Below are 23,977 nucleotides of genomic sequence, written 5' to 3'. Positions count from 1 at the left end.
TTTATTCTAGATTTTTAGATTATTTTTCTATAGGTCTTAGTTCTGATGAAATGATTCATCTTCTATATTTTCTTAACTATACTAATTCCATATATGCAGGCAAAACATATACACACAGAGACACACAGACACACACACAGACACACTCAGACACACACACACACACACACACACACACACACACACACACACACACACATTCACTGTGGTATACAGTGCCTGGGGAAGCCAGAAGAGGGTATTGACAGCCTGAAATAGTAGTTAGAGATGGTTGTGAGGCACCATGTGGGTGCTGGGAATCAAACCCCAGTTATTTAAAAGAGCAGCCAGTGCTCTTAACCACTGAGCTATCTGTCCAGCCCCTACTCCTGGTCCTTTTTAAAGTCTGTGTCCATTATTTGGGATTATTATTACTACTTTTTCTTTTATTTTTGTCAGTTGGTTGTTATTCAAAACCCACAAGAGTCTGTTTAAGGTGTATCAAGGATTTATTAAGATATGAAATGGGGAAAAATACACTCACGGATACAGAACCAAGTGAACAGCCGTTGTCCTCCATTTTGCCCAGGAGTGAATGGATCCAGCCGTCTGGCCTCCGATCACCCCAAGAGAGTGACCATACGCCCCCTCCTCAGATTTTAAGCAGTCATGTAACCCGCTAAGAGGTCATGCCCTAAGGCTGGTACCCCAAAGCTGTTGGCGGAATGAATACCCACACAGTTGGTCTTGTTCCTCTGCATGGTCACTTACTATTGATATGTTTAAAAATTGTCAACAAACTAAAGCTCTGGGTGATCTATCCCCCAAGCTGTCTCTTTGAGATAGGGTCCCATGTGCCCCAGGCTGGCCGTGTACTTTTTTGGTAGCCGAGGATGATCTTGAGCTCCTCCTGATGCCTCCTGCTTCTACCTCTACTGTTCTGGGATTGCAGGCCTGTCCCACAGGGCTGCTGACTTCATATGTTTTAGAGATTTCCTTTTGCTTCTAGAGGAGGTTAGACTAAGAAACTGTCCTCTCAATCCAACCTGGAATTGAGCTGTTAAAGACTGCAGCTCAGCCTCTGTGAGGGCTGCTGTACACACTTTCCCGACTGTAGCCCTCTAGGAGGGCAGCTCTGCAAGCCTGCATGTTTACCAAGGCCTCTGTTCTCTGAGAGGTCCTGGGTTCTGGCTTTGTCTTCTCAGCCCCAGCAGGCTGTTCTAAACCCAGCGCCTCAGCTTTCACCTGCTGCCTGCGTTAAAGCTCTGATGTGGCACCATCCTGTGGAACAGGAATATGAGCTGTAAGTGTGATTTTCAGTGTAACGACCACATTAAAGGCATAAAAAGAACATGTAGAATGCTTTTAGTTATGTATACCCCAAATAATCTCTTCTAAACATGTAATCAACATGAAATTATTAAGTGGAGCTAAGAAATTATCCCCTCCCTGCTTTTGTGATGGCGGGCATTGATCATAGGACCCTGTATACTTATGGCAAGTGCTCTACCAGGGAACCATATCTCCAGTCCAAGAAACTCTTCTGAACCCGGACTATTTCTGTCTACTGCACAGTTCCAATGCCTCTTGGTTTGACTAGCCTCCTTTCAAGTGTTCATGATCCATGTGTATAGGTCTTGTTTTGGGCTCTACAGCATGTAGAGGATGAGCAGTGCTAAGTGTGGACCATCCTTCGTCCAGGAGTCACAGCTATGACATCAGGATGCCTGGACCTGATGGCTTATGTGCATGTGTGCTGTGCATGTGCTGGTTGGTTTCTGGACCTCACAGCTCTTACTCACAGAGGCCAACAAGACTGGGGAGCAGGCATGGGTAGCGGGTCCTTCCCCAGCCCACAAGGGCTCCCTTTGGCCTCTGTTATCCTGATTAGTGTTGCTGGAGCCATCTGCCCACATCTCTGCCACTCTGCCACCTTAGGGCAGTGTCTGGTCTAGAGGGGCACCTGGGTGTTCATGCCCAAAGCATGGCTACTTAGACATCCAGCTTGAAGCCATTCCCTGGTCTTGAGTCCCTACAGCCTGATCGCCAAAGGCCATCTTAGATATTGGTGGGATCACTCAGACCACTTAGGAACTTTGGAGAGGGGGGATAGAACACAGTTAACTTCATTCTGGGGGTATTTTTGAGCAGGGTTTATCAACCTTTGTAAATTTGTTACCATGGATGCATAGATATATAAAATGGGTCTATATCAAAATATAATAATTTATAAAGAAATTTGTTCTAGCTGCTGCTGCTGCTGCTGGTGGTGGTGGTGGTGGTGGTGGTGGTGGTGGTGGTGGTGGTGGTGGTGGTGGTGGTGCACACCTTTAATCCCAGCGCTCAGGAGGCAGAGGCAGATGGATCTCTGGGAGCTTGAAGGCCAGCCTGGTCTACAGAGTGAGTTCCAGGACAGCCAGAGCTGTTACACAGAGAAACCCTGTTTCAAAAAACTAAAAAGAAAAAAAAAATTATTCTAAAACAAATCTTTGATATACCTATAATTTTGCCATTTATCAAAGACAAAAATCAAACTTACACACTGAGATGAATGTTCTTTTTTTTTTTTTTTTGGTTTTTCGAGACAGGGTTTCTCTGTGTAGCTTTGCGCCTTTCCTGGAACTCACTTGGTAGCCCAGGCTGGCCTCGAACTCACAGAGATCCACCTGGCTCTGCCTCCCGAGTGCTGGGATTAAAGGCGTGCGCCACCACCGCCCGGCAAGATGAATGTTCTTATTTGTTTTTACATAAATAATTAAATCTTGGTGAATATTTGGTATTGCAAGACACAGAGCACCTTCAACACTTCTCAGACTTGACCGATACTATAATTTTATAATTGTTGATACTGAGAACACCATTTTACAAAAAAAAAAAAAAAATGTAGTAAAAAAATTATAGAAATATGTCTATGGCCTTTTCAGAAATGGTTAGAAATTTTATCTTAAGCCCAAGCCAGAATTTATTGAATGATAGTCCCAATTTTAAGTTTATCATTTCTTTTATTTTTGAGATTATAACATAATAATATCATTTCCCCCTCCTCTTTCTTTCCTCCAAATTCTCCCCTGTACCCATCCTTGCTCTCTTTCAAATTCATAGCCTCTTTTTTCATTGTTACAAGCATATATGTATATATACACATATTCCTAACCACAACCTGCTCAGTCTGTGTCATGTGACTTGTATGTATGTTTTCAGGGCTGACCATTGGGTGTAGGATAACTAATTGGTGGCTTTCTCCGGGGAGACCATTTTCCCCTGTCTCAGCATTCTTTGTTTGCTTGTAGACCTTTGTGTAGGGGTGAGGCCCTGCGGTCTTTCCCCATCAGCTTCGGCGTGTCTCTTGTCCTTGTTCAGCTCATGCTTGGGTGGCCGTGTTGTGAGGCTTTATGGGTGTAGCTTCTGACGTTGCTAGGAGACACACTCTCAGAGCAAACCCCTTTATCCTTGGCTCTTGCAGTCTTGATTTTAAAAAAAGAAAGAAATACAAGTCAGCAACTCAAGCAAAAAATTTAAAGTCAAACATTCAAATACAATGTGATCCAAAGAGATGCTACTTTGATCCTACTTATGCTGAGGAATGGCAGAAAAAAACTTAAAAAGTCTCTATTTTCCATAATTAAACCATTGTGTTTCTGTAAGAGCAGAAAATTTTGTATGTACAGTAAAAACATTGCAGTTCAAACGTGCTGTAGTTTATAATCTCTGCACAGAGTTTGCTGGTGTGACAGAGGCACACTGCATAGTGCTTACGTAGTGTGTTCAGGACCAAGGCTGCAGCAAAGTCTTGTGATTTAGCACCAGCAAGTGCTGTCAGAAACACTACAGATTCATTGGGCATTTGGTTTTGAATCAATATATGGCCAGTGCATTTTCATAAGCTCATAAAAATTATTTTCCTATTTTTAAATTGTGTTTATTTTTGTTGGGTGAGTGTGTTTTAAATGCAGGCACACACGTGCCAGAGCATGGCTGTGCATGTCAGAAGACAACTTTGAGGAGTTGTTCATCTTCTTCCACTGCGGGTTCCAGGGATCAAATTTGCTGAGCCATCTTACTGGCCTCATAAACCTCTTATTGTTGCCAGATTTCTGCCTCCTCAGTCCGTCTTCAGCTACCCCATTTGGAGTCATAACGTACATTTTAAAAAGTGGGGTCTTAGAGGAGTGAGCCAGAGCTGGGCTTGATACAGCAGTGGATACCACATTTCCCAGCTTTTTAACGCCCAGAGCCTCCCACCTGGGCACCGGCTAGTACAGAATGGTGAGCGTGGTGCTCTGCATTCTAGGGGGGGCTCCACAGCTTCCCGTAAGATGTTAAGACCCATTCCACTCACCCTGAGATGCCCTGAAGTTTGGGACCTGCTATAAGGATAGGGCAGCTGCCTGGTAAGGTAGGCTGCCAGATTCCAACCCCAAGGGAGTGGGCAGTCCTGCCAGCCTGGCATCTGAAACTGGCTGAGCAGAATTCCACAGCCTCACCCTGAGGGAGCTGTCCCTGCTGACTGAGCTGTGCTAATCCTGCTGACCCGTGGCCATGATGCTGTCCAAATCTATCTTTAGGTGACCCTGCAGGGAAGAGGCTGTGAGATGGGGCCTACCCTTTCTAGAAATCAGATATGTGGTATGGTCAGCTTGAGGGGGACTGAGCCCCTCAGGTGTCCATCAGTGAGTATGCAGTATGGGTCTCAGGAGGGGTTTCCAGGGCAGGAGGCTTCTGTGAGATTTCCCTCTATGGCTTGCATGTGCTCTGAAGTCCCCATTTTTATGACCTTCTGGTCTAGGCAGCGTCCAAGGGTTCCAGGCCGCTTCCTTACAGGAAAGTAATATTGATATTCCCTTTCCTCTTCTGTGAGTGACCCTCCTCCATGGTGGCCCTCCTTTACTGTGACTCCCTTTAAAGTGGCCCACATGTATGGTGTCTCTCTGTTGAGCTGCCTGTCCTCAGTGCAGAGGGTCCAGTCAGGGCCAGGGCAATGTATGGCCGACATTGAGGATGGGACAGGCATGCTGGCTTTCAGTCTAGCTTTGGAGATCACTGAGCCTCATATTGGGATCAGGGTGGTGCCAGAGATCAGTGGCCTCCATCCCTCTCTCACAACAGCCTGGACAGGAAGGGTCCCTAGATGTCCCTGAGGGGCTGGGGTATAAGTGTGTGTCCCTTTTATCTGCAGCCAAGAACTCTGGGATAGGTGGTTTCCAGAGAGGTGGCTTCTGCCTCTTAGCTGACCCCTCCAAACATGTCTAGGTTATCTGTTCCCACCAAACATAAATTGCTTTTGTCCACCTACACCCTGGTCCCCACTAGTGAGCACACTGCACGTGGGGCTGGCTACCGTCCTGGAGGGCCTGAGGTAGCTCTCTGCAATAGCAGGGCTTAGGTTCTCCTAATCCTCTGTCTCCACAGTAGCACAGGGCACAGTGAGCGCTCGGCAACTCTTTGCAAGTGCAGCAGTGACGTTTCCTTCTAGAGAGAGGGGCTGTGGATAGTAGAGTCCCCCTTCATTTTCCCGAAGTGTTCGCCACTCCTAGGCTTGCTCTGGGCTTTCCGTTTGTGTTCGTCACTGATGAGGCCGGTCCCTGGGAAGGTGGCCAGGTGGCAATGCTCAGGGGCGAAGCGTGGACTGTGGCTTAAATGCTGTAGGGCCGCCACAGGGTGGAGAGGAGGCCCTTGGGTGCTGTCCTAAGGAGTGGGAGAGGCTGCATGTGGATGCGCTCTACTTGCCCCCCGGAATTGTAGGTTGACTGTAAACTGGAACACCTTTACCTGGAAGTGGAACGCCCACGGGCCCTGTCCCCAGCCCCACCTGTTGTTCCTGGCGTGTTCACCTGTTTCTTTGCTCAGCTGCTCTGTTATTTCTGAAGCACAGGTGCACAGACTCCCCGCTGGCAGCTGCCTTCCCTCCCCCAAGAGGGGCCCCATCCCAGCCAGCACTGTGCTCTTCCCATGGGTGTCACTGCCCATCTCTTGGCATTGAGGGGACCGGGCTAAAGGGTCATTGTTGCCCCATCTCCCTCCTGACTGCAGGACTGAGGGTCTCCATTGTTTAATGGAGTCGTCAGTAGGGTCAGGTCTCTTGGGTTTCTTTGTTGAGGGAGAAACCTGCTCCAGAGCCCACGGGTTATACCGAGGTGTGTTCTATTGGATGGCGGCTTTGATCTGACCGAGAGGACCCCATGTTGATGTAGGCACACTTGTTTCTAGAGAAGGCCGCGAGTCTCCGGAAGTCCGCTTCACCCTGACTGCTGGGTGCATCGCAGGCTAGCCCCCTTCCCCTCCGCCCCCTTCCCCTCCTTTCACCAGGGCTCTTGTAGCATTTAGGTGTGGGCTTGTAGGCTAGCGTCCGCTGTCTGGTACTCAGAGGACGGAGGATGGCTAGCCTCCCAACCTGCTCTGTCCAGTGTGGCCTCAACCACTCACAGGTACCATTTGAGAAGGTCACAGTGAAACGGAAGACAGGCTGTCTCTAGGCATTGTGGCTACCTCTCAGACTCACTGGGAAGCCCAAGTGGGCAGCCTGTATTGGACGTACAGCTGGGTGGTGTCACCCGAGGGCCCTCTGTCCTCCCTCTGTTTTCTCTCCCACAGTCAGGTCTCTGTGAGGCCCGAGGCCACTAGAGAAGTTTATGGTCAGCCATGCCTATGTGTCTCCCATCCACTCCCTCTGTGGTCTGGCAATTGGTCCAGACAGCCCACATCTTCATCACCTGTGCCACATCATGGGCCAGGCCTCAGAGGAGCTGCTGTGTCTAGATCACACACCATCCCCTACTGACTTCTGTTCTCCTGGTCTTTATGTGTCCTTCCCTGGACCTTTCCTTCATGCTAGATGGTGACAGAGCTGCTGGTCCCCACAATGGTCCTCTCTGCTCCGTGACATCTTTATTCCAGGAGATGGTCGCCTCCTGAAACTCAAGCCCCAGAGTAGGGACAGTAGGGTGCAGAGAACCTGCCCTCCAACTGCCCCACTGTGCTCCGGCAAGGATGCGGGCTTCCTGTTTAGTGAGATGGCTGCTGGTCCTGATGTAGCGTGTGGGAATACAGGTTCCAGGTCTCCTAAGTGTTTGTTGGGAGGGAAGGTGAAATGTCCCCTCCATGGCTTGCAGACCTCTTCTGTCTTCTTCTGACTGAGTGGAGGAGACGTTCTCAGAGTCCCTGGACATAGGTCAGAAGATGGGCAGACTCATGCCAGGCCCTGATTCTCTCCTGAGATAATAAAAATTCCCCAGTAGGTGCCTGGTACTGCTGGGAAGAGCTCTCCGTGGTGCAGAAAAGACACATTTTCAATGAAGTTTGTTTTCTGTTTGGTCACCTGTGCATTATTAATGCATAATGGCCTGTCATCCAGTTCTGAAGAAGCACCTGGGCCCCAGAATCTTAGGTAGCAAGAATTTTATTTAAAGAGCTATATCTCAGAATCTACAGTTTTATGCTGGGGAGGGCTAGGAGAGTGTTAGAAGAGATTCAGAAACACTGCATTATCAGGTTTTGCAGAAGCAAAACTGGATTCAACCGGAGTGGGAGGCAACCTTGCGAATGGACTTACTTGTGAAGTGGCTGATGGAGAGCTGACACTCAGATCCCATGGGAGACATTTCAGATTGAGACAATTGATATTTCCAGAGTGTTGGAAATGATAGAGGGACCTTGATGAAGCCACTCCTGATACCCAAACTTCTGGATTTATTGCTTGCATGAACCAATAAGTCATTTAAAATAGCAAGCCCTGAGAAGTTGGCATTTCAATGTTTATATTAAAAATTAATCTAAATAACTTGCTCTACAGTGTGGCTTGCTTCCTCTTGGTGAGGGGACCTATCTTTCCGTCAGTGACTGGCTGGAGTCCTAGGATCAGGAGTTTGGCCTAGAGCAAGGCCTTGAGTCACCCGACACCTGTCATCCTCTCTCTGCCCCAGCCCTTCCCTCTGAAGAAAAAAGCATTATTTTCAAAGGCAGCAAGGCACCAGACATTCAAGTACAAGTTTCTGCCTCAGATAACTGAACTTCTTGGTGCTCTTGACAAAGAAGGCTAAGTATGAGGAGGCTTGCTGGTGCCTTTCCTGAATCTTGAGCCCTCGATCTGAGCACATGCTGGACTCACAGGGTGGACAGTGGGACACGGATCGATGGCTGGAGTCTCTTTCAAAGACTGACTCTAGGAGCATATCACCCAGTCTCTTGATTTCTGGTCATATCCTATATCCACTGTTTTTATCTGATACAGGAGCTCTTTGACTGTGATGATTGGCAGGTACACCCTGGCTCCTCAGTGATACACTTGACTGTTGCCAGGACGAGGCTAAGAGGGCTTGGGCTTCACCCTTGCAGCTGGTATAGGAGGGAACAGAACCAGAAGTTTTCTCCCCTGGCTGTAGGGTACCAGATGTAGACTGAGCCACCCACAGACTGTCACCCAGTGCTGTCCAGGGCCAGTCCCCAGCCTCATTTCATTATGTCCTCCCAGAGGTCTCTTTCTGCAGAGATGCTGGCCCTGTCTGTGCCTTGCACAGAGTGGGGATCACAGTTCTCCCAGGCCACCCGCAGATAGGGTTCTGTCTGGGGGCTGGGTGCCCTGGCTGGCATTGCCCACTTGTCCTTTCAGCCTTATTTTTGTCTCAGTGGGTAATTGAGTGTTGATTTTCTCGTCTGTGGGCGGCTTTCCCCTAAGGTTTCTTGCTTGCTTAGCTCCTGGCCTGGAGCAGAGCTTGGAGATAGAGTGGCGCACCCTCTCAGACCCTGTGCCCCCTGCACCCATCCAGCCCACAGACTTTGAACTGTGAGAGTGATGTAAGCATGCACTGGCCCCAGCAAGGGGAGTAGACCTGGTTCAAACCCTGGGAACCTGAGAGTGGAGGGAGGACCTGTATTCCAGGATGATGTGGAGTGTGCAGGAACACTGAGCCTTCTGGAGTACTGGGGCACCTCAGGAGGTGAGGGGACAGAAGAGACACAGGTGTACAGTTGCAGCTTTGTGCTACCTGACCAGATAGATGCCTGCTGGCCCCAGGATGGTGGCACCACTGGGTGTCACACTTGGTGACATGAGGGAGATGAATCTTTGAGTAGGTCTGAAGCTCTTCCGGGGACCTCCAACCCCATTCTGTCAGACTAGTTGGAGTCCAAACTGGGCCTAGTCTCCTCCCTACATAGGAGAGACAGCTCTAGACCCAGACTCCAGAGCCTTTATTTGCTTAAAAAAAGGTTATTGGGAGCTGGAGAGTTGGCAGAGCAGTTAAGAGCACTTGTTCTTGCAAAGGACCAGGTCAATTCCTAGTACCCATATGATGGCTCACAACCATTTGTAACTCCAGTTGCAGGGGGTCCAACACCCTCCTTTGACCTCAGCAGGTACCAGGCATGCACATGGTACACAGACAGACATGCAGAGCAAAATACCCATATATGTAAATTTTTAAAATGACTGTACTGGATTAGGTGAGGTCGTTTTCATGGAAGCATGTGATATACTTTGAGCGTATTTCCCCATCCTCTCCTCCCCTTTGGGGCCCCTCCTCTTCCTAGTGGATCCCTTTGTTCTCCTGGACAGTCTCACTTCTCCTCTGTGTCACCTGGATCATATGATTTATGCGTCTGCATGGATTTGAGCACCCACAGACGAGAGCAGACCTGTAATACTGTCCTCTGTGAAGACAGTTCTCTTCTATGACTGTTCCAGTTACATCAGGGTTCTACAGAGAGCATATCTTCATTCTTCTTTATGACTTTAAAAAAAATCCTCTCGTGTTCCTTTGGTTTGACTCAGACCACAAGCACATCTTCTGGAAAGAGGCTTGCTACCAGTTATACTGTGCCAGTGCTAGCCAGTGCTAGCCAGTGCTAGCCAGCCCTACCACTGAAGCCTGAGCATGGCTCTCTACTTCTCTTGGTCCTCAGAAGCTGTGGTTCTCTTGCCTTGCTACAGAAAGACACTGCACTCTTCCAGGAACAGCAGACATGTCCCTCGTGGGCCTGACTCCCTCTGTCATCACCCACTGGGGCTGTAGTGATGGCGCTGTGGCCCTGGGCTGCTGCTGCTGGAGCGGCCCTGCCAACACTGCACTTTCTAGGCAGCAACCTCCGAAACACGGTTTCTCTGTGTAGCCCTGGCTGTCCTGGAACTTGCTCTGTAGACCAGGCTGGCCTCAAACTCACCTCGCAAAGTGCTCTGGGATATTAGTGTGCACCACCACTGTCCGCGGCAACCTGTGACTTTCTTAATACCAGAAGCCCCCTCTGATGTGTGTCTCCAGGTTGACCTGAACCATGGGTTAAGCCAATCAGAAACAGGTCATCTGATCACCTGGGTTGTCAGACCTGAGCACCCCTGAATGGCCCTCTCCCCACCTTGGAGGCTGCCACTTTGACACTCCTTTGCATGACCAACCAGTGGTGGAGTTATGGGTGAGGATGACTTGTATAACCCAGTGAGAGTGGGCCGTGCTCAGAAGAGCTCGTGAGATCCAATCTTAAATGACCAAGGGGCATGGCACCTTGGTAAAACATCCTGGTGGTATGGAACCTATAATAAGGTCTCTGCCCCACTTCCTGTCCCTCTCCTAGAGGCAGCATGCATGGCTAACGACCTTTGACTCGGATGTCTTTATCACTTCTAGCTATCTGGCATCAGTAATGGTGTGCCAGGCCCTGGGTTCTGTAACTAGCAATGCATGCACACCCATACATGCGTGGACGCGCACTCACATGGGGAGGACAGCGATGGACTGTAGCCTATGCAAGGCGCCGTCTCCCGCTTCCTATTTGTGTTAGTTTTGTTACTTACAACTTGGGCATTGCACTTTGAGCCATATGCTGCTGCTGGTCGATGATGGATACTGTAAAATAACGTAGACTTTAATGGTGCTCTGAGGCTTCTCTCAAGTCACTAACTAGACCCATGGGAAGGGAACTGGAGACAGACTGTTGCTGCCCTGAGAAGGCTTTGTGGGGATGCCGAGCCTGCCCAGGATCCATCGTCTTCTCAGCTGCCTCATCAGTGACACCAAAGGTCAATTCAGCTAGATTCCTTTGTGTGTGTTTGCATAGGTGTGAGTGGGTGTGCTTTCTGTGCATGTGTCTGCGTGAAGGGGCTGGAGGAGGATGTTGGGGGTCCTGCTCTATCACTCTCCTTGTTCACTTGAGATAGGCTTCCTCACTGAACCTGGAGCTGGGCTGGTGGACAAACAAGCTTTCCAATCCTCCCATAGCGCTGTGTGTAGGGGGCCTGGATGCACACAACCGTACCTGGGGATTTGGACTCACGCTTGCTCAACAAGCCCCTTTGCCTGATGAGCTGTTTCCCCAACCTGGACACATCCATTTCTGTTTGCAGTAGCTCAGTTCATCTAGAGGGCACGGGAAGTCACCTTTGAGTTCTCACATGTGGGAAAAAGAGTCTGGTCAGCCTAGATAGGTGTGCATTTGGCTGGGTATAGAATTCCTAGTCGGCACTTTGAAGAGGCTGCTACCCTCCCCACAACCAGTTATCACTCACTGTTGCCTGGGCCATTTCTTCGCAGATAGGAAAATTTTTTCGGGCCTCAGGATTCTGAAGTTTCACTGGGACAGAGCTGGAGGGTGGGTCAGATTTCATTTACTGACCTGACCTCAGTAGGCCTTTTCGTCCTAAGTCATCCTCCTTTTAATTCAGGGAAATGCTATTCTGCTGTGCATATTTCAGGATGGATGTCTCTCCTCAGAGCCACAGTTCCATAGTTGTCTTCCAGGTAGTTCTTTCATGTCTCTTAATATTTCTTCTTCTTTCTTTTTTTCCTTTTAAACTTACTTTCTCATTTGGTCTTTGGATAGTTTTAACTTTTTATTTATTTTTTGTTACATTTTAAGAATTGAGGTGTAATTTATAATCAGTGATATATGCATATTTAAAAAATTCAAGTTGGGGGCTGGGGGAGGTGGCTCAGTTGTTTAACCACTCGCTGTAAATGCATTAGGACAAGAGTTTACATCTGTTGTATAGCGGGTCGGTAAACTGGATGGGTGGAGCAGCCTGCTTTTAATCCCAGCTCGTGGGAGGCCGAGACAGTGAATCCCTGGAGCAAACTGCTTAGCTAGACTAGGCAAACTCATCAGTGAGCTCTGGTTTAAAAAGACCCTGTATGAGTATATAAGGTGGAGAGTGATTGAGAAAGATAGCCAAGGCCAGGTGGATGTGGTAGCTCACCTCTTCAATCCCAGTGCTCATAGAGGCAGAGGCAGGCAGATCTCTCTGAGTCTGAAGCCAGTCAGGGCTGCATAGAGAGAGACCTTGTCTCAACCCACACCACCCCCAAAAGAAAGCAACTGTCAGTCTCTGGTTTTCATGTGCATGCACACCTGAACACATGCACATACACACACGAAACAAGCATGAGTTGGGCTGTGGCTGTAGCTCAGTGGTAGGGCATTTGAGCAGCAAGCACAAGGCTTGCTGCTTGGGGATGATTCCATCCCATTGTCCCAAACTAACAAAAAGCATCTTTCATGGCCCCCCTCCCCGCCAGCCACCCACCAGGTTCTCAGTTCCAGATCCTGCCCACTCCAGAGGCAGCCGCTGTTCTGAAGGTGATCCCTTTGTTGTTAGTCTATCTGTTCCCTATCAAAATGGGTTCCCACTAGACACGTGCTTTGTCTCGCTTCTTTAGTTCAGACTGGTGCTTTTGAGATTCACACAGAATGTTTTTCAACCAAGGGGCTTCTTTCCTTCCAGTTGCTGAGGTGTACTGCTTTTGTGGGAGTGCCACCGAAGTGTGTCTATTTACCTGGTGGGATGCTTCAGCCGAGTCTAGGTGGGGCTGTGGTGGGGCTGCCCACCTGCCCATCTTTCAAGGACTTGTGTTTCCTTTCTCTCCTGTGGGTCTTCTCCAGGAGGGGAGTGATGGGACCCAGAGCTGGTAGGAAGCTGCTGAGGGAATCTTGGCCATTTTTGTAGGTTATTTGGAGAGGCATCTGTCTGTCTACATCAGTTACGGAAGCTCTTTCTCCATTCAGGATTGAGGCCTTTGTCGGATGTGTGTATTGGGAATGGTTTCTCCCCATGTGTAGCTTTTCTCTCATTATCTTAGATAAATAGTAATTTAATGAGCGGAACGTGTTACCATTTTATTGTCTAGATTAGAGATTAACTTTCTTTGTACTTACTATTTCACTGGATTATGGAATATTTTATATATTAAAAAAGGCCAGCCCAGCTTTCAAAATTTGTAAGAACTCTCTTCTGGGTGGTTCCTTTTAAAATACAAGTTTGCTCTTGTATAAGCAGGTCCAAATTCTGGGTGTTCATGAGAAGAACATTAATTAGCTGTTTTTGAAGTCTGTGAATGATTGTCTTTCTGGTGCTGGCTGCACTGATCATTTCTCTTGGCTGTTTGGCTTTGTTGATGATGACTGCTGTCTAGTCCCACTGATGAGGGTCTGTGCTATGGGGCAGTGGTCTGGCCTGATGGGTACAGCTACCATGTGGGGAATAATTTCTTAACACAGTGACCCTTGTCATGACCCTATGGGCCCACTGCTTCTATTGGACTCTGGCTTGACATTGTATGAGGCTTCCAAAAGGATCCTGGGGATCTTTGCTTATATTTCCTTTCAGCTCTGATCTTTCCCTGGTCTATCTTAAACCACCTGCTTCCTGTCTCCTGGAATTCCTCCAAGTTTCTGTGCTCTGTGTTTGGTTGTGTTAACAGTTTCCTTTGGAAATATAGACGCCTCTCTTCTCACACACTTGTGGCCCTGGGGTATGTGGCCAGGGAGACGGGACTAGAAGGTGACTTTGGGCACTACTTAGGTGGAGTTGAGAAGGTCTCACTGTGCTTATAGAGTGAGGAGAGGTCACCCTAAGGCCCATGACTGGTGGCATCTTATGAGATGAGCTTGGAAGCACAGAGCAGCACTTGGGGACATGTGAGCTCTTTGGGTTTGTTTTGAGTGCTCCAGGGTGAGAATCCATTTGGATTTGGGGAAGGGAAGGGCCAGGGTCTAGGTAGGCTACAGGGGTTAATGAGGCAGGAGCTAAGGCAGAGGGCAGAGGGTGGAGCTCACATACCTGATGAAATCCAAGATAGCAATGAAGTTTGTTTTTGGCGTTTTTTTTTTTTATTTTTATTTTTTTCCATTTGAGACAGGCTTTCATGTAGCCCAGGCTAACCTCTCATTAGATATATAGCTGAAGATAACCTTGAACTTCTGATCCTCCTGCCTCTACCTCCCAAGTACTGTGTGGGCCACCAGGCCTTGTTCATTGAGTGCTGAGGGTTGAACAACAGGGCTTTGTGCGTGGTAGGTAAGCATTGTGTGCACTGAACTGTGTGCCTAGACCTACAATGATAGGTGTTTACTGCTCTGTTGTAAACTTTGGGACAGCAGATTAGTTCTGCTGCCTTGGCCAGGCATCGTGGCACAAGGCCAGGTGAAGCATGTTTCTTCCTGCTCCAAGGGCCGGGCTGCCTGCTCTCAGGACTGGCTTTGCCAAGTCAGTCAGTCCTCCATCATCTCGGTGCTGGTCTCTGGCATGTGTCATCTCCCCTCCGCTGAGGTCTCCTGGGTCTTGAGCGCCTCCCCGCTCTGTGTATACTTAGAAGCAAACGGACATTTCATCCCTGTAACAAGTACTCTGCGAGTGAGTGATCACTGGAGAGAGCAGAGGCCTCTGAGGTGTTTGAAATGAAAAAGTGCAAAAGCTTGGCAGCATAGCTTGTGAGCTGCTTCTGGCTTCCTGGAGCAATTTCCAGCAGAGGGGCCCCAGGCAGGGCCTGTATCTGGGGCTGTGGTGTGCCACTTGTCACTGTGAAAGGGTAGATCCTGCTACATGTCACTGCTGGGGAGTGGCATGCCTCTGAGGCTTCTCCTGCCGCCCCTACACCGGCTGCACTCTCCTGGAGGAAGGGAGCGTGGCAGACAAGGCCCAGAGCACAACCCACCCAGTGCACCTGTCTTTGGCTCTAGGACCGGAAGCTCACCAAGCTTGAACGGCAGCGGTTCAAAGAGGAGGCGGAGATGCTGAAAGGCCTGCAGCACCCCAACATCGTGCGCTTCTACGACTTCTGGGAGTCCAGCGCCAAGGGCAAGCGATGTATCGTGCTGGTAACGGAGCTGATGACCTCGGGGACACTGAAGACGTAAGTGCTGCACACCAGTGGGCTGGGGTAGCCTTGGGCGCAGGGCTGTGATAGCTACCGTAACAGAGGTGTTGGAATGCTTGGGCCAATCTGACAGGTGTCTGTGATTCAGAATCTCTTTTGAGTGATATGCTTTCTCTAGGCCGTGGGAAGCCCATTCCCCGCGTGAGAAGAATCAAACCTAGTCCTGGCATTTGGCTCCCTCTGGCTTCTTGTGACAAATGAGACTGGTTCTCATGACCATATGACTGTTCCCACTCTCCCTTCCTGTGTGGGACACTGGAAGGCTGTTTTACTTCCCAGTGATATGGTTCCTTATTTCTGGCCAATGTCTGTTTGCCTAGAGGCCGGCCTGGCATGTTCTAGTGTCCTGGAGGCACAATGCAGATGTTAAGGGCCAAACATAACACAGTAAGGGGTTGAGAGCTAGGTGGACCATGGCGGTTTGTTCCTGTTCCCCGAGGTCTGTACTATGGGGGAAGGGGATGTCCCCTCTGAGTGGCCATAGCTTGGGTTCCTCTGAACCATTTTAACCCTGAGGCCCTAAGGAGGACTTTGATGTCCTCTGCCTCTGGGCAGTTTCAATCTCATGTGAAGATTTGGTGAGAAAAATCCTAATTCTCATCCTCACCTCTCACTTCCTTCTGGGTGGAGCCAGGGCTCATCACGTGGGTGGCTTGTTGCATGGAAAGCCTGGCCTTCTTGACCTTTGACTGGAGGTGTTCCTCTGTCACTCATACTGTAGTCTGGGACCCTGCCCCATTTGGTGCCTCCTATTACATCCAGGAGATTAAGGCTGTGCTTGCCATGGTTTGTTAGTAAGGTCTCCAGGGCAAAGAGCCGTGAAGGCTGTGGTCCTGGGTCAACGTCTGCTCCAGGCCTGGATCCAGCTGAGCCGCCCTGGGTAGGGGAAGAGCTGTTGGCATTTCCCCTTCCCTTCACTGCCTGCCACGTAGCTGCCAAATGCATGTGGCTAGGCTTTGCCAGATGGGGGCTTCCCAGGGACAGCAGCAGGTGAGCTGCTTGGTGAGCTCTGCCCTTCCTCCAGGTACTTGAAGCGGTTCAAGGTGATGAAGCCCAAGGTACTGAGAAGCTGGTGCCGGCAGATCCTGAAAGGCCTGCTGTTCCTGCATACAAGGACACCCCCCATCATTCACCGAGACCTCAAGTGCGACAACATCTTCATCACGGGACCCACTGGCTCTGTGAAGATTGGTGACTTGGGCCTGGCCACCCTTAAAAGAGCATCATTTGCCAAAAGTGTGATAGGTGAGCCTGTTTCTTCCTCCTAAGCCCATCGGGGAACCACATGGCATTCAAGGAGCCACCGTCACCTGGTTTTGCTCAGACCTGGTACAGAGCATCCAAGCAGTCCCAGGATTCTGGTGACTCGGCCAGAGGACCTGCCTAGTAGGGAACACACTTGTAGCTTGCCTGGAGATACTGGCTTTGTTTCTCACTGAGACCCCTTCTGTCAGACTCAGGGATGTGGTGGTCTCTGCATCAGATCCCTAGCTGTGTTAGGTACCACCTGTGATTGTCTGCCGAGGGTGGTGGGCTAGATGCCAGCTTCAGAGCCTTGGTGGACACTGCGGCTGCTCAGGAGGAGGAAGTAGTATTGCCAGAGAGGAATTACGCTGCTTGTAGTAGGTGGCATTGGAGCTGTTCCAGCAGTCAGGGACACAAAGAAATGACAACTGGGAGTGTCTGAGCAGGAAGATGGATCAGAGGTCCAGCATGGTATTTACATGGTATTGGGAGGTGGTGCTGGGGGGTTGGGTCCTTTCTTGTCCTCAGGCCTTGGCTCCAGGCCTCTCCTCCTCTGAGATAGGTCCATGGCCAACTTTTGGGGAGATGATGCTCTGGGTCCTGAGGACAATAGCCTGCAGCTGTGTGTAAGGATAAGGGGGGTCTGGATCATGTGTGCCCAACCTCGAAGGGACTAGCCTGTCTCTAAGTGTCCACCAGATACTGGGAAGGATTTTTGTGGGCTTTGGAAAAAACCTATAGAGGGCTGCAGTGGCAATTGCTTTGGGGCTCATAGCTTGAAGTCAGGTGTGCCCCTCCATCAAGGCTGATTACCCCCATGAACAGGACAAGGGGTGGTTGGCCTCAGGTCCCCATGAATTGCTTGGGGAACGAAGATGGCCTGTTGGGTAATCTTGGGGACTGCTTTCTTTGCAATAGTACTAAGGATAGCTGTCTGGCCTTTTTGAGTCTAGATCCCTGGTCTCCTTATCCTGGTAGAATAGGGTGGTGGGGAGCTGGGACCAACCTAAGTCTCGGTTTCCTGTCTGTGAAAGTAGGTGGGACTAGGCTGGGAAGATAGCTAGTAAGAGCACTTGCAGGATAACCACAGGGGCCCGAGTTCAAATCCACAGAACCTAGATTTAAAAAGCGAGGCACTGGGGCTGGAGAGATGGCTCAGCAGTTTAACAGTGTGTATTGCTCTTTTAGAGGACCCAAGTTTAATTTCCAGCACCCATGTCAGGTGGCTCCAGAGGATTTGGCTTCTGTTAGCACCCCAACATACGTGGTGCATGTATGCATGTGTGTGCACAGAGAGACACAGACACAGGCACACATACCATTTAAAAATAATAATATATATTTTAAACAAGACATGGTTACATGTACATTTATAACTCCAGCACTGCAGGGATGTGAGAGGATTGCTGGGACTTTCTGGCCACCAGCCTAGTTCCAGGTTCAGAGAGAGATCCTGTCTTAAGGGAGTAGGTGGAGACGGATAGGGCAGGACACCAGACATCATCTGACTTTTGTGTGTGTACATGTATGCATACACCACACACACACACACAGATACCTCTTTACATAAAATGAAGAGAAATGGGTGGGGTTCAGGGCTGTGGAGGTGTTGTACCCTGGCTCTGAGCTCTGGGAAGTTTCTAGTCAGGTTTTGTTTTTCAGACCTTGGACTCCGACAGGTGACAGGAAGGCCCCTCAGGGTCACACACCTCAGAAATAAGTGTTCAGAGCAAGGTTCCTTCCACTTAAGGAACCCGTGTTCCACAGCTGTGAGCTCTCTGCGTTTTTGGAAATAAGGCTTCACGTTTCTGGCTTGGGGGATAAGAGTGAGTGGAGATGAAGGCTGGGTGTTTCCGGCAGTCCCAGGAAGGCGCTGTAAACCCAACACTGCAGGCTACACGGCCTCGCATCCTCCTAGTGCGTTTCTTGCTGCTTTGGTGGGGCTGGAGATCCCTGTGGCCCCTTCGCATGAAGCAGATACAGTAGTGCCTGTTGTGGCCAAGGCAGAGCCCTGGGGCTGTGGACGGGCCTGACCCACGGGGGCCTCCTTGGAGGCATAGGGAGCAGGCACTAACCGAGACCTTGCTTTACTGATCTCTGAAGCCAGGTGAAGGCCTGTGTGTTCCATCCTGGCGACCAAGGCTCTGGCCTCTGTGGGGAGCACACCCTGGTCCTGAGCTCTGGGCAGTTTCCAAGCAAGTTTTATAAATTTGCCCTTGAAGAGCGAAATGGGAAAAAGGCCAAGGTGAACTGAGGATAGCTATTCTAGCAAGAGCTATAGGTCAGCCCTGGATGGGCTTGGCATGCCAGGTAGAGTAGGAGGAGGCCTGGGCTGTTGGGTCTCATGTGGATGTAACAGGTGAGTACTTAGCAGTTCTAGGCAGGAGATGAGAGATGGATTCTGCCTCCCCAGTGAGGAAATGAGCAAGGGCCAATTGTTAATTTGTTCTTGTTTTAACAAAAGTCAGGGAGATCAGGGAAATCTAGGAAATAGAGCTTTCAAATCCCATGAAGTAAATAATTTGTCTTTCATTACAGACTCGGTGCAATTCTCATGGGCTGTAGGGTTGTTATAGTGTTAGCCTCCTCCACTCCTGCCAGGCTTCAGCACACGTTCTCCTGTTCATCAGGGGGCGGAGATGCCTTGTGGCCACAGCTGAAGTGACTTCTCCATTAGAAAGCCAAAGGTGGCCAGGGCTGTACCCACAGAGGTCTGCCTGACTCTGGCACGAGGAGCTTGGAGAGCAGCGGTGTGAGGACCGTTCCCTAGCACCCGGCAAAACAGCTGGGCCTAGGGTGGGGGTGGGCCACTGCCACTTCTACTGTCATGCAGACTCATGTGCAGGGACCTGGGGATGCCTGGCAGATGTGCAAGGCAGCCTTGGGCTCAGGGACCCTGTGGCTGATGGCAGAACATGAAATGGGTCAATGGGTGGACAGACACCTAGACAGTTATGTGTGTGTGTGCGCGCGAGCGAGCACATGTACGTGTTATTTCTAAAATTCAGATTTAATTAGTAAGATGAAAAGGAAAAATGAGTCAAGTGCATCCATGCTCAGGAATTATTAGGGCCTCCTTTCCTGGACCAAAGCTAGTTCCAGCTCAGCCCGTTTCCCAGAGCTGGGCTGTCTGGGATACTTTTTGCAGAGCAGCGTCCTTTCTTCTTGCTGATGCCAACAGAGTCCAAACCCAGGGATAATGCTGTCTGTTCACTCTAATGCCATGTGGCCAGCTAGTGAGTAGAGTTTCTGCCAGAAGAGTTGGGGTCCCTCTATGTGCTAAGGAGTGACTGGCCCAGCTCCAAGTCCTGGGAGTCCTCTTTTGTCACAGTCCTCTCTAGGGCCCAGGACTCACCCCTGGAGTCTCTTTGTTGGCTCCTCTAGCAGGAAAGGGCTTTGTGGTTTCTCCTTGTTATCACAGGACAACTTGTCCCACACAGTCCCTGGCAGAGGCATCATGGGATGGCATTATGGGCAATAGAGGTGGCCCTGGGGAGGGAGCCCTTCCATCCTGCAACTTGGGGTTTCCGGCCAAGTCAGCTGCCCTGTTCACTGTGTTCCAATTGCCACGGTGGTGGGCCCTCCTGAGTGGCCACTGTGCTCTAGGCCCGTGTAACCCCTCCACATATGCTGGGGTCCCTAGGATATATGACGGGGTGGGAAGGGCCTGGGCTCTGATCCACTTGTAGGCTACCCCTGCCTGGGACCTCTCTCTCATGCATTCTGTGGCCTAAGAAGTATATTCATACTCTCTGACAGGGGATGGGATGGCACTTAAAAATATTAAAAATCAGCAGTGCCAAAGAATTTCAAGAGCACAAAAGGATGAAAGTTCTCAGAATGAGCACTCTTCTTGGTCTCTGTCCTTTCTGATAGACTTTTTCTACAGTTCTGTGTTCTTTATATTACATAAACCCAAACGTGCATTTTTATATTTCTTCAGTTTTTGGTCAGACTCACAATGCATATTAAAATGAATAATGGGCAAGAGACCCCAACACAGGGGCAAGAGACCCTAACACGGGGCTGCTTAGAGGTTAAAGCATTTGCTACCTAAGCCTGAGGACTGGAATTTAGGTCCCCAGCACTTACCTGAAAGTGACAGCCAGCCTACAATCCCGTTAGTTATCGGGCAGAGACTGGGTCCTCAGAGCAAGCAGGGTAGACAGACTAGCTAAATTTTAATACAAAGATGGTTTTTCTTGTTGTTGTTTTTGTTTTTCTTGGTTTTTTTTTTTTTTTGTTGTTGTTGTTTGGTTTTTTGGCTTTTGAAGCCGAAGCTTGGTTACTACCCATCCCTGGGTCCACTGGCTAGCTAGCCTAGCGTACTCAGCTCCAGGGGAGGGACAGACCCTGACTCAGAGGAAAAGGAGAAAAACAGATGCAGGGACAGCACCTGAAGAACGATGCCTTGAGATTATCCTCTGGGCTCCACACGCAAGAGGGAGCATACATGTTCATGCACATAGTGGCCACGTGGAGCAAGCATCATTTCACCTTTTTTTTTTTATATTTGATGTGTTACAAGTGGTCCTTATCTTAACATCTCTGTAGGATGTGTCAGGTGGATGCCATTTTCTCAGCCCCCCCCCCCCCCCCCCCCCCCCCGCCAAAGTGATCATTGCATGTCATATTCATCATGAGTTATACCCAGAAAATCTAGTCATTCCCCTCTCTGGGGACACTCAGGGCTTTCCTGGGTTTTTGCAGTTAGAGGCAGCTTTGGGGTAACCAAAGGTACAGTATCCACACACAACCAGGGTGTACTCAGAGAATAGGTATGCCCCTCCCCCAGCCCCCTGGACACTGTGTTTTCCAACCTTGTGGCTTGAAATGGCACTGAAAACTGGTGGCTAGCCCTGGAGCCATAAGGTGAGGTTTTAGACACTTCAGTGTGTAGAGAACGTCTGCTTGAATCCTGGGATCTGTTGACCTTACTGGTGTCCTGAATGTGCCACGGGACAGATATGGAGGCGGTGGGGGGCATCTATGGGGCCAAGGGGCCATGGTCAGTAACAGCTGTGTCTGCTGCTCCTGGTGCAGGTACCCCTGAGTTCATGGCGCCTGAAATGTATGAGGAGCACTACGATGAGTCAGTTGATGTCTACGCCTTCGGGATGTGTATGCTGGAGATGGCCACCTCAGAGTACCCCTATTCGGAGTGCCAGAACGCCGCCCAGATCTATCGCAAGGTCACCTGTGTGAGTCCACTCAGCCACCTTGTTAGTAAGGACACAGCCTTGGTTAGTCCCTTGGGCAGTTGGGTAAGAAAAGGAGTGAGCATGGACACCCTACCGTGGGGACCCTGAGGCTTGCCTGGGTGAGAAGTCTAGCAAAAGTAATGGTGCCGTGAGTGGTGGTTAGCCCTGGGGGCTGTTCCCTGCCTGGAACCAGGAGACCCTGGAAGAAGGAACCTGAAGCTGGAGAGGCTGAAGCTCTGCTGAGTCCTCCTTTCAGGAAGTGAGCCCCATCTTCTTTATCTTAGAGTCCCAGTTTGTTTTCCCTTTTGCCAAACCATCGTTTCAGCCGAGCATGTCTCTGGGCAGCGGTCAGCCCTGGGCAGCCTGGGAACCATCGCCTCAGCCGAGCATGTCTCTGGGCAGCGGTCGGCCCTGGGCAGCCTGGGAACCATCGCCTCGGCCGAGCATGTCTCTGGGCAGCGGCACCGGGCAGCCTGGGAACCCCACCCTGTTTTGCTGTCACTGTGATTTTTGAGTTGACTCTAAGGCTTCAGCTGTGCAAACAGATTGGGCTGTCCTTTCTCTCTCTGTGGTGGCCCTTCTGCTGTCAGAACAAACACAGCCTCTGAGGTGGAGCCGCTGGGCCAGGGCTCTTCTCTGCGGTCCTCACGGTGTGTTGTCTTTGCTCTCGTGGAGAGGCCGGCAGCCCCTCGGGGTGTTCCCTGACCTGGGTTGTCGTGATCCCCAGAGTCCTTCCTGCATCCTCCTCGGGCAGCCCACTGGGACCCTGTGCTTTGTCTGTCCGTCTCTGCTGCAGGTGCCTGTGCGGCAGAGGTTCTCGCTGCAGGTGTGTGTGGAGCCGTGCATGGCCTGGGCCCCCATGTAGCTCCACCCTGGGCCCATCCACCCTAATGAGCCCTCTTGCAGATGGTATGCAACTCTTTCCTTTTGCCATTAGATCCAAATTATGTCACTTGGTTAGTTGCCTTGGGCCTTTCCTGTGCACACTGAGGCTAGGTGGTGACAGGCAAGAGTTCTTGACTGGTGCCCTGGCCCGGAAGCCCACACAGGTGTAAAGTTACTCCAGGGAGTCAGGGGCTGCCTGCCAAGCAGGTTGTTGAAGGCCTGGGAGATCTTGGTGGTATCGGTGTGGCATATGGGAAAGGAACCGTGGGCTTCAGGCTTGTCCTATACAAGATAGGTGGTGGTTTGTAATCTGGGCTGGGGGCAGGAGGGGGTGGTTTTAGGCAGAAGACTGGACATGCCCCTCCTTCTGATAGCAGACAGCATAAGGATGGGGACCTTGTGAGGTTCTTTACTCTTGTCTGCCCCACGTGGGCCTTCAACAGCCAGGCTCAGCAGGTATATTTCTCTCCTTTCCTTCTCATCCCCTTCTTCCTCCCCCGTCCTTCCATTCCTCTCTTCCTTCTTTATATTCTTCAGAAAGGAAAAGGGCAGGGATTTTGAAGGCTGAATCTTGCTGAAGGATGATGCTTGGGAGGGCTGATGTCTTCAGGGTATTTTATTTTTTGTAATTAGTTGCTTCCTCCCCCCTGTAACTGAGCCGATTGTAAATGAACCCTGGCAGCTCCTGCTTCTGATAGGGGAGATTAGCTGTGCTCTCAGAGTGGCCAGCGGTTCCCTCTCCCTCGCAAGTCTCTTCCTGGCCTGTGGCCAGAAGCAGTGACCACAGTCAGTGCTCTTGACTTCCTGGGGAAGGAGCCCAGGCGTGGGCTGAAAGGCCTGACTCTGGGAAGTGTGGAACCCACTGTGGCTGAGGCTCTTCACCAGGATGAGGGCAGCTTGTATGGGAAGTCCTGGGGCCTCTGCTCCGGAGGCTCTGCAGCCAAGCACAGGGACAGCTTTGTAGATGCTCACTGCTGGATCTGAAGCATCAGCTGCAGCATCAGCATCTACTGCATAGGTGGAGGCCATGCTGCATGTTTTTGTCACATGGTGATCCTTGTGACAACATGCATGAGGATCTTGGCCTGAGTTTGAGCTGGGGATGCTTTTTTTTTTTTTTTTTTTTTTTTTTTTTTTTTTTTTTTTTTTTTTGGTTTTTCGAGACAGGGTTTCTCTGCGTAGCTTTGCGCCTTTCCTGGAGCTCACTTGGTAGCCCAGGCTGGCCTCGAACTCACAGAGATCCGCCTGGCTCTGCCTCCCGAGTGCTGGGATTAAAGGCGTGCGCCACCACCGCCCGGCTGAGCTGGGGATGCTTTATACAGCAGGATGTCCTCTATTCAGACCTGAGTGGGGAGGAACATTGGCAGCTGGCCTTATGCTGAAGGGAAGAGCTTAGAGGGTCATAAGGCTTCCTGTCACCCATCTGCTTCTTCCCCATTCTGCTTTCAAGCCTGGGGCCTGCATGTGATGCATCCATAGGCCTGGAGTTTCCATTCAAGTTGGAAACATCTTGACCATCATTTCTCTAGT

At 50.3% G+C, this 23,977-nt stretch overlaps 1 protein-coding gene across 20 annotated transcripts in view; it reads left to right on the top strand.

Moving 5' to 3' along the window:
* The window catches only part of Wnk2 (WNK lysine deficient protein kinase 2), a 114,386-nt gene that overhangs the window by 28,361 nt on the left and 62,048 nt on the right, over positions 1–23,977 (top strand). For all 20 annotated transcript variants that reach the window (XM_076573284.1, XM_076573296.1, XM_076573289.1 and 17 more), the window contains exons 3-5: positions 14,920–15,092; positions 16,141–16,361; positions 21,405–21,562. In XM_076573284.1, the coding sequence (XP_076429399.1) occupies positions 14,920–15,092; positions 16,141–16,361; positions 21,405–21,562 (552 nt within the window). The remainder of the gene's footprint in view (positions 1–14,919; positions 15,093–16,140; positions 16,362–21,404; positions 21,563–23,977) is intronic.

This window comes from Peromyscus maniculatus, chromosome 5, assembly GCF_049852395.1.
Source record: "Peromyscus maniculatus bairdii isolate BWxNUB_F1_BW_parent chromosome 5, HU_Pman_BW_mat_3.1, whole genome shotgun sequence".
Lineage (NCBI taxonomy): Eukaryota > Metazoa > Chordata > Mammalia > Rodentia > Cricetidae > Peromyscus > Peromyscus maniculatus.
The sequence above is the reverse complement of the archived record's forward strand: the minus strand, read 5'-3'. Positions and strand labels throughout refer to the sequence as shown.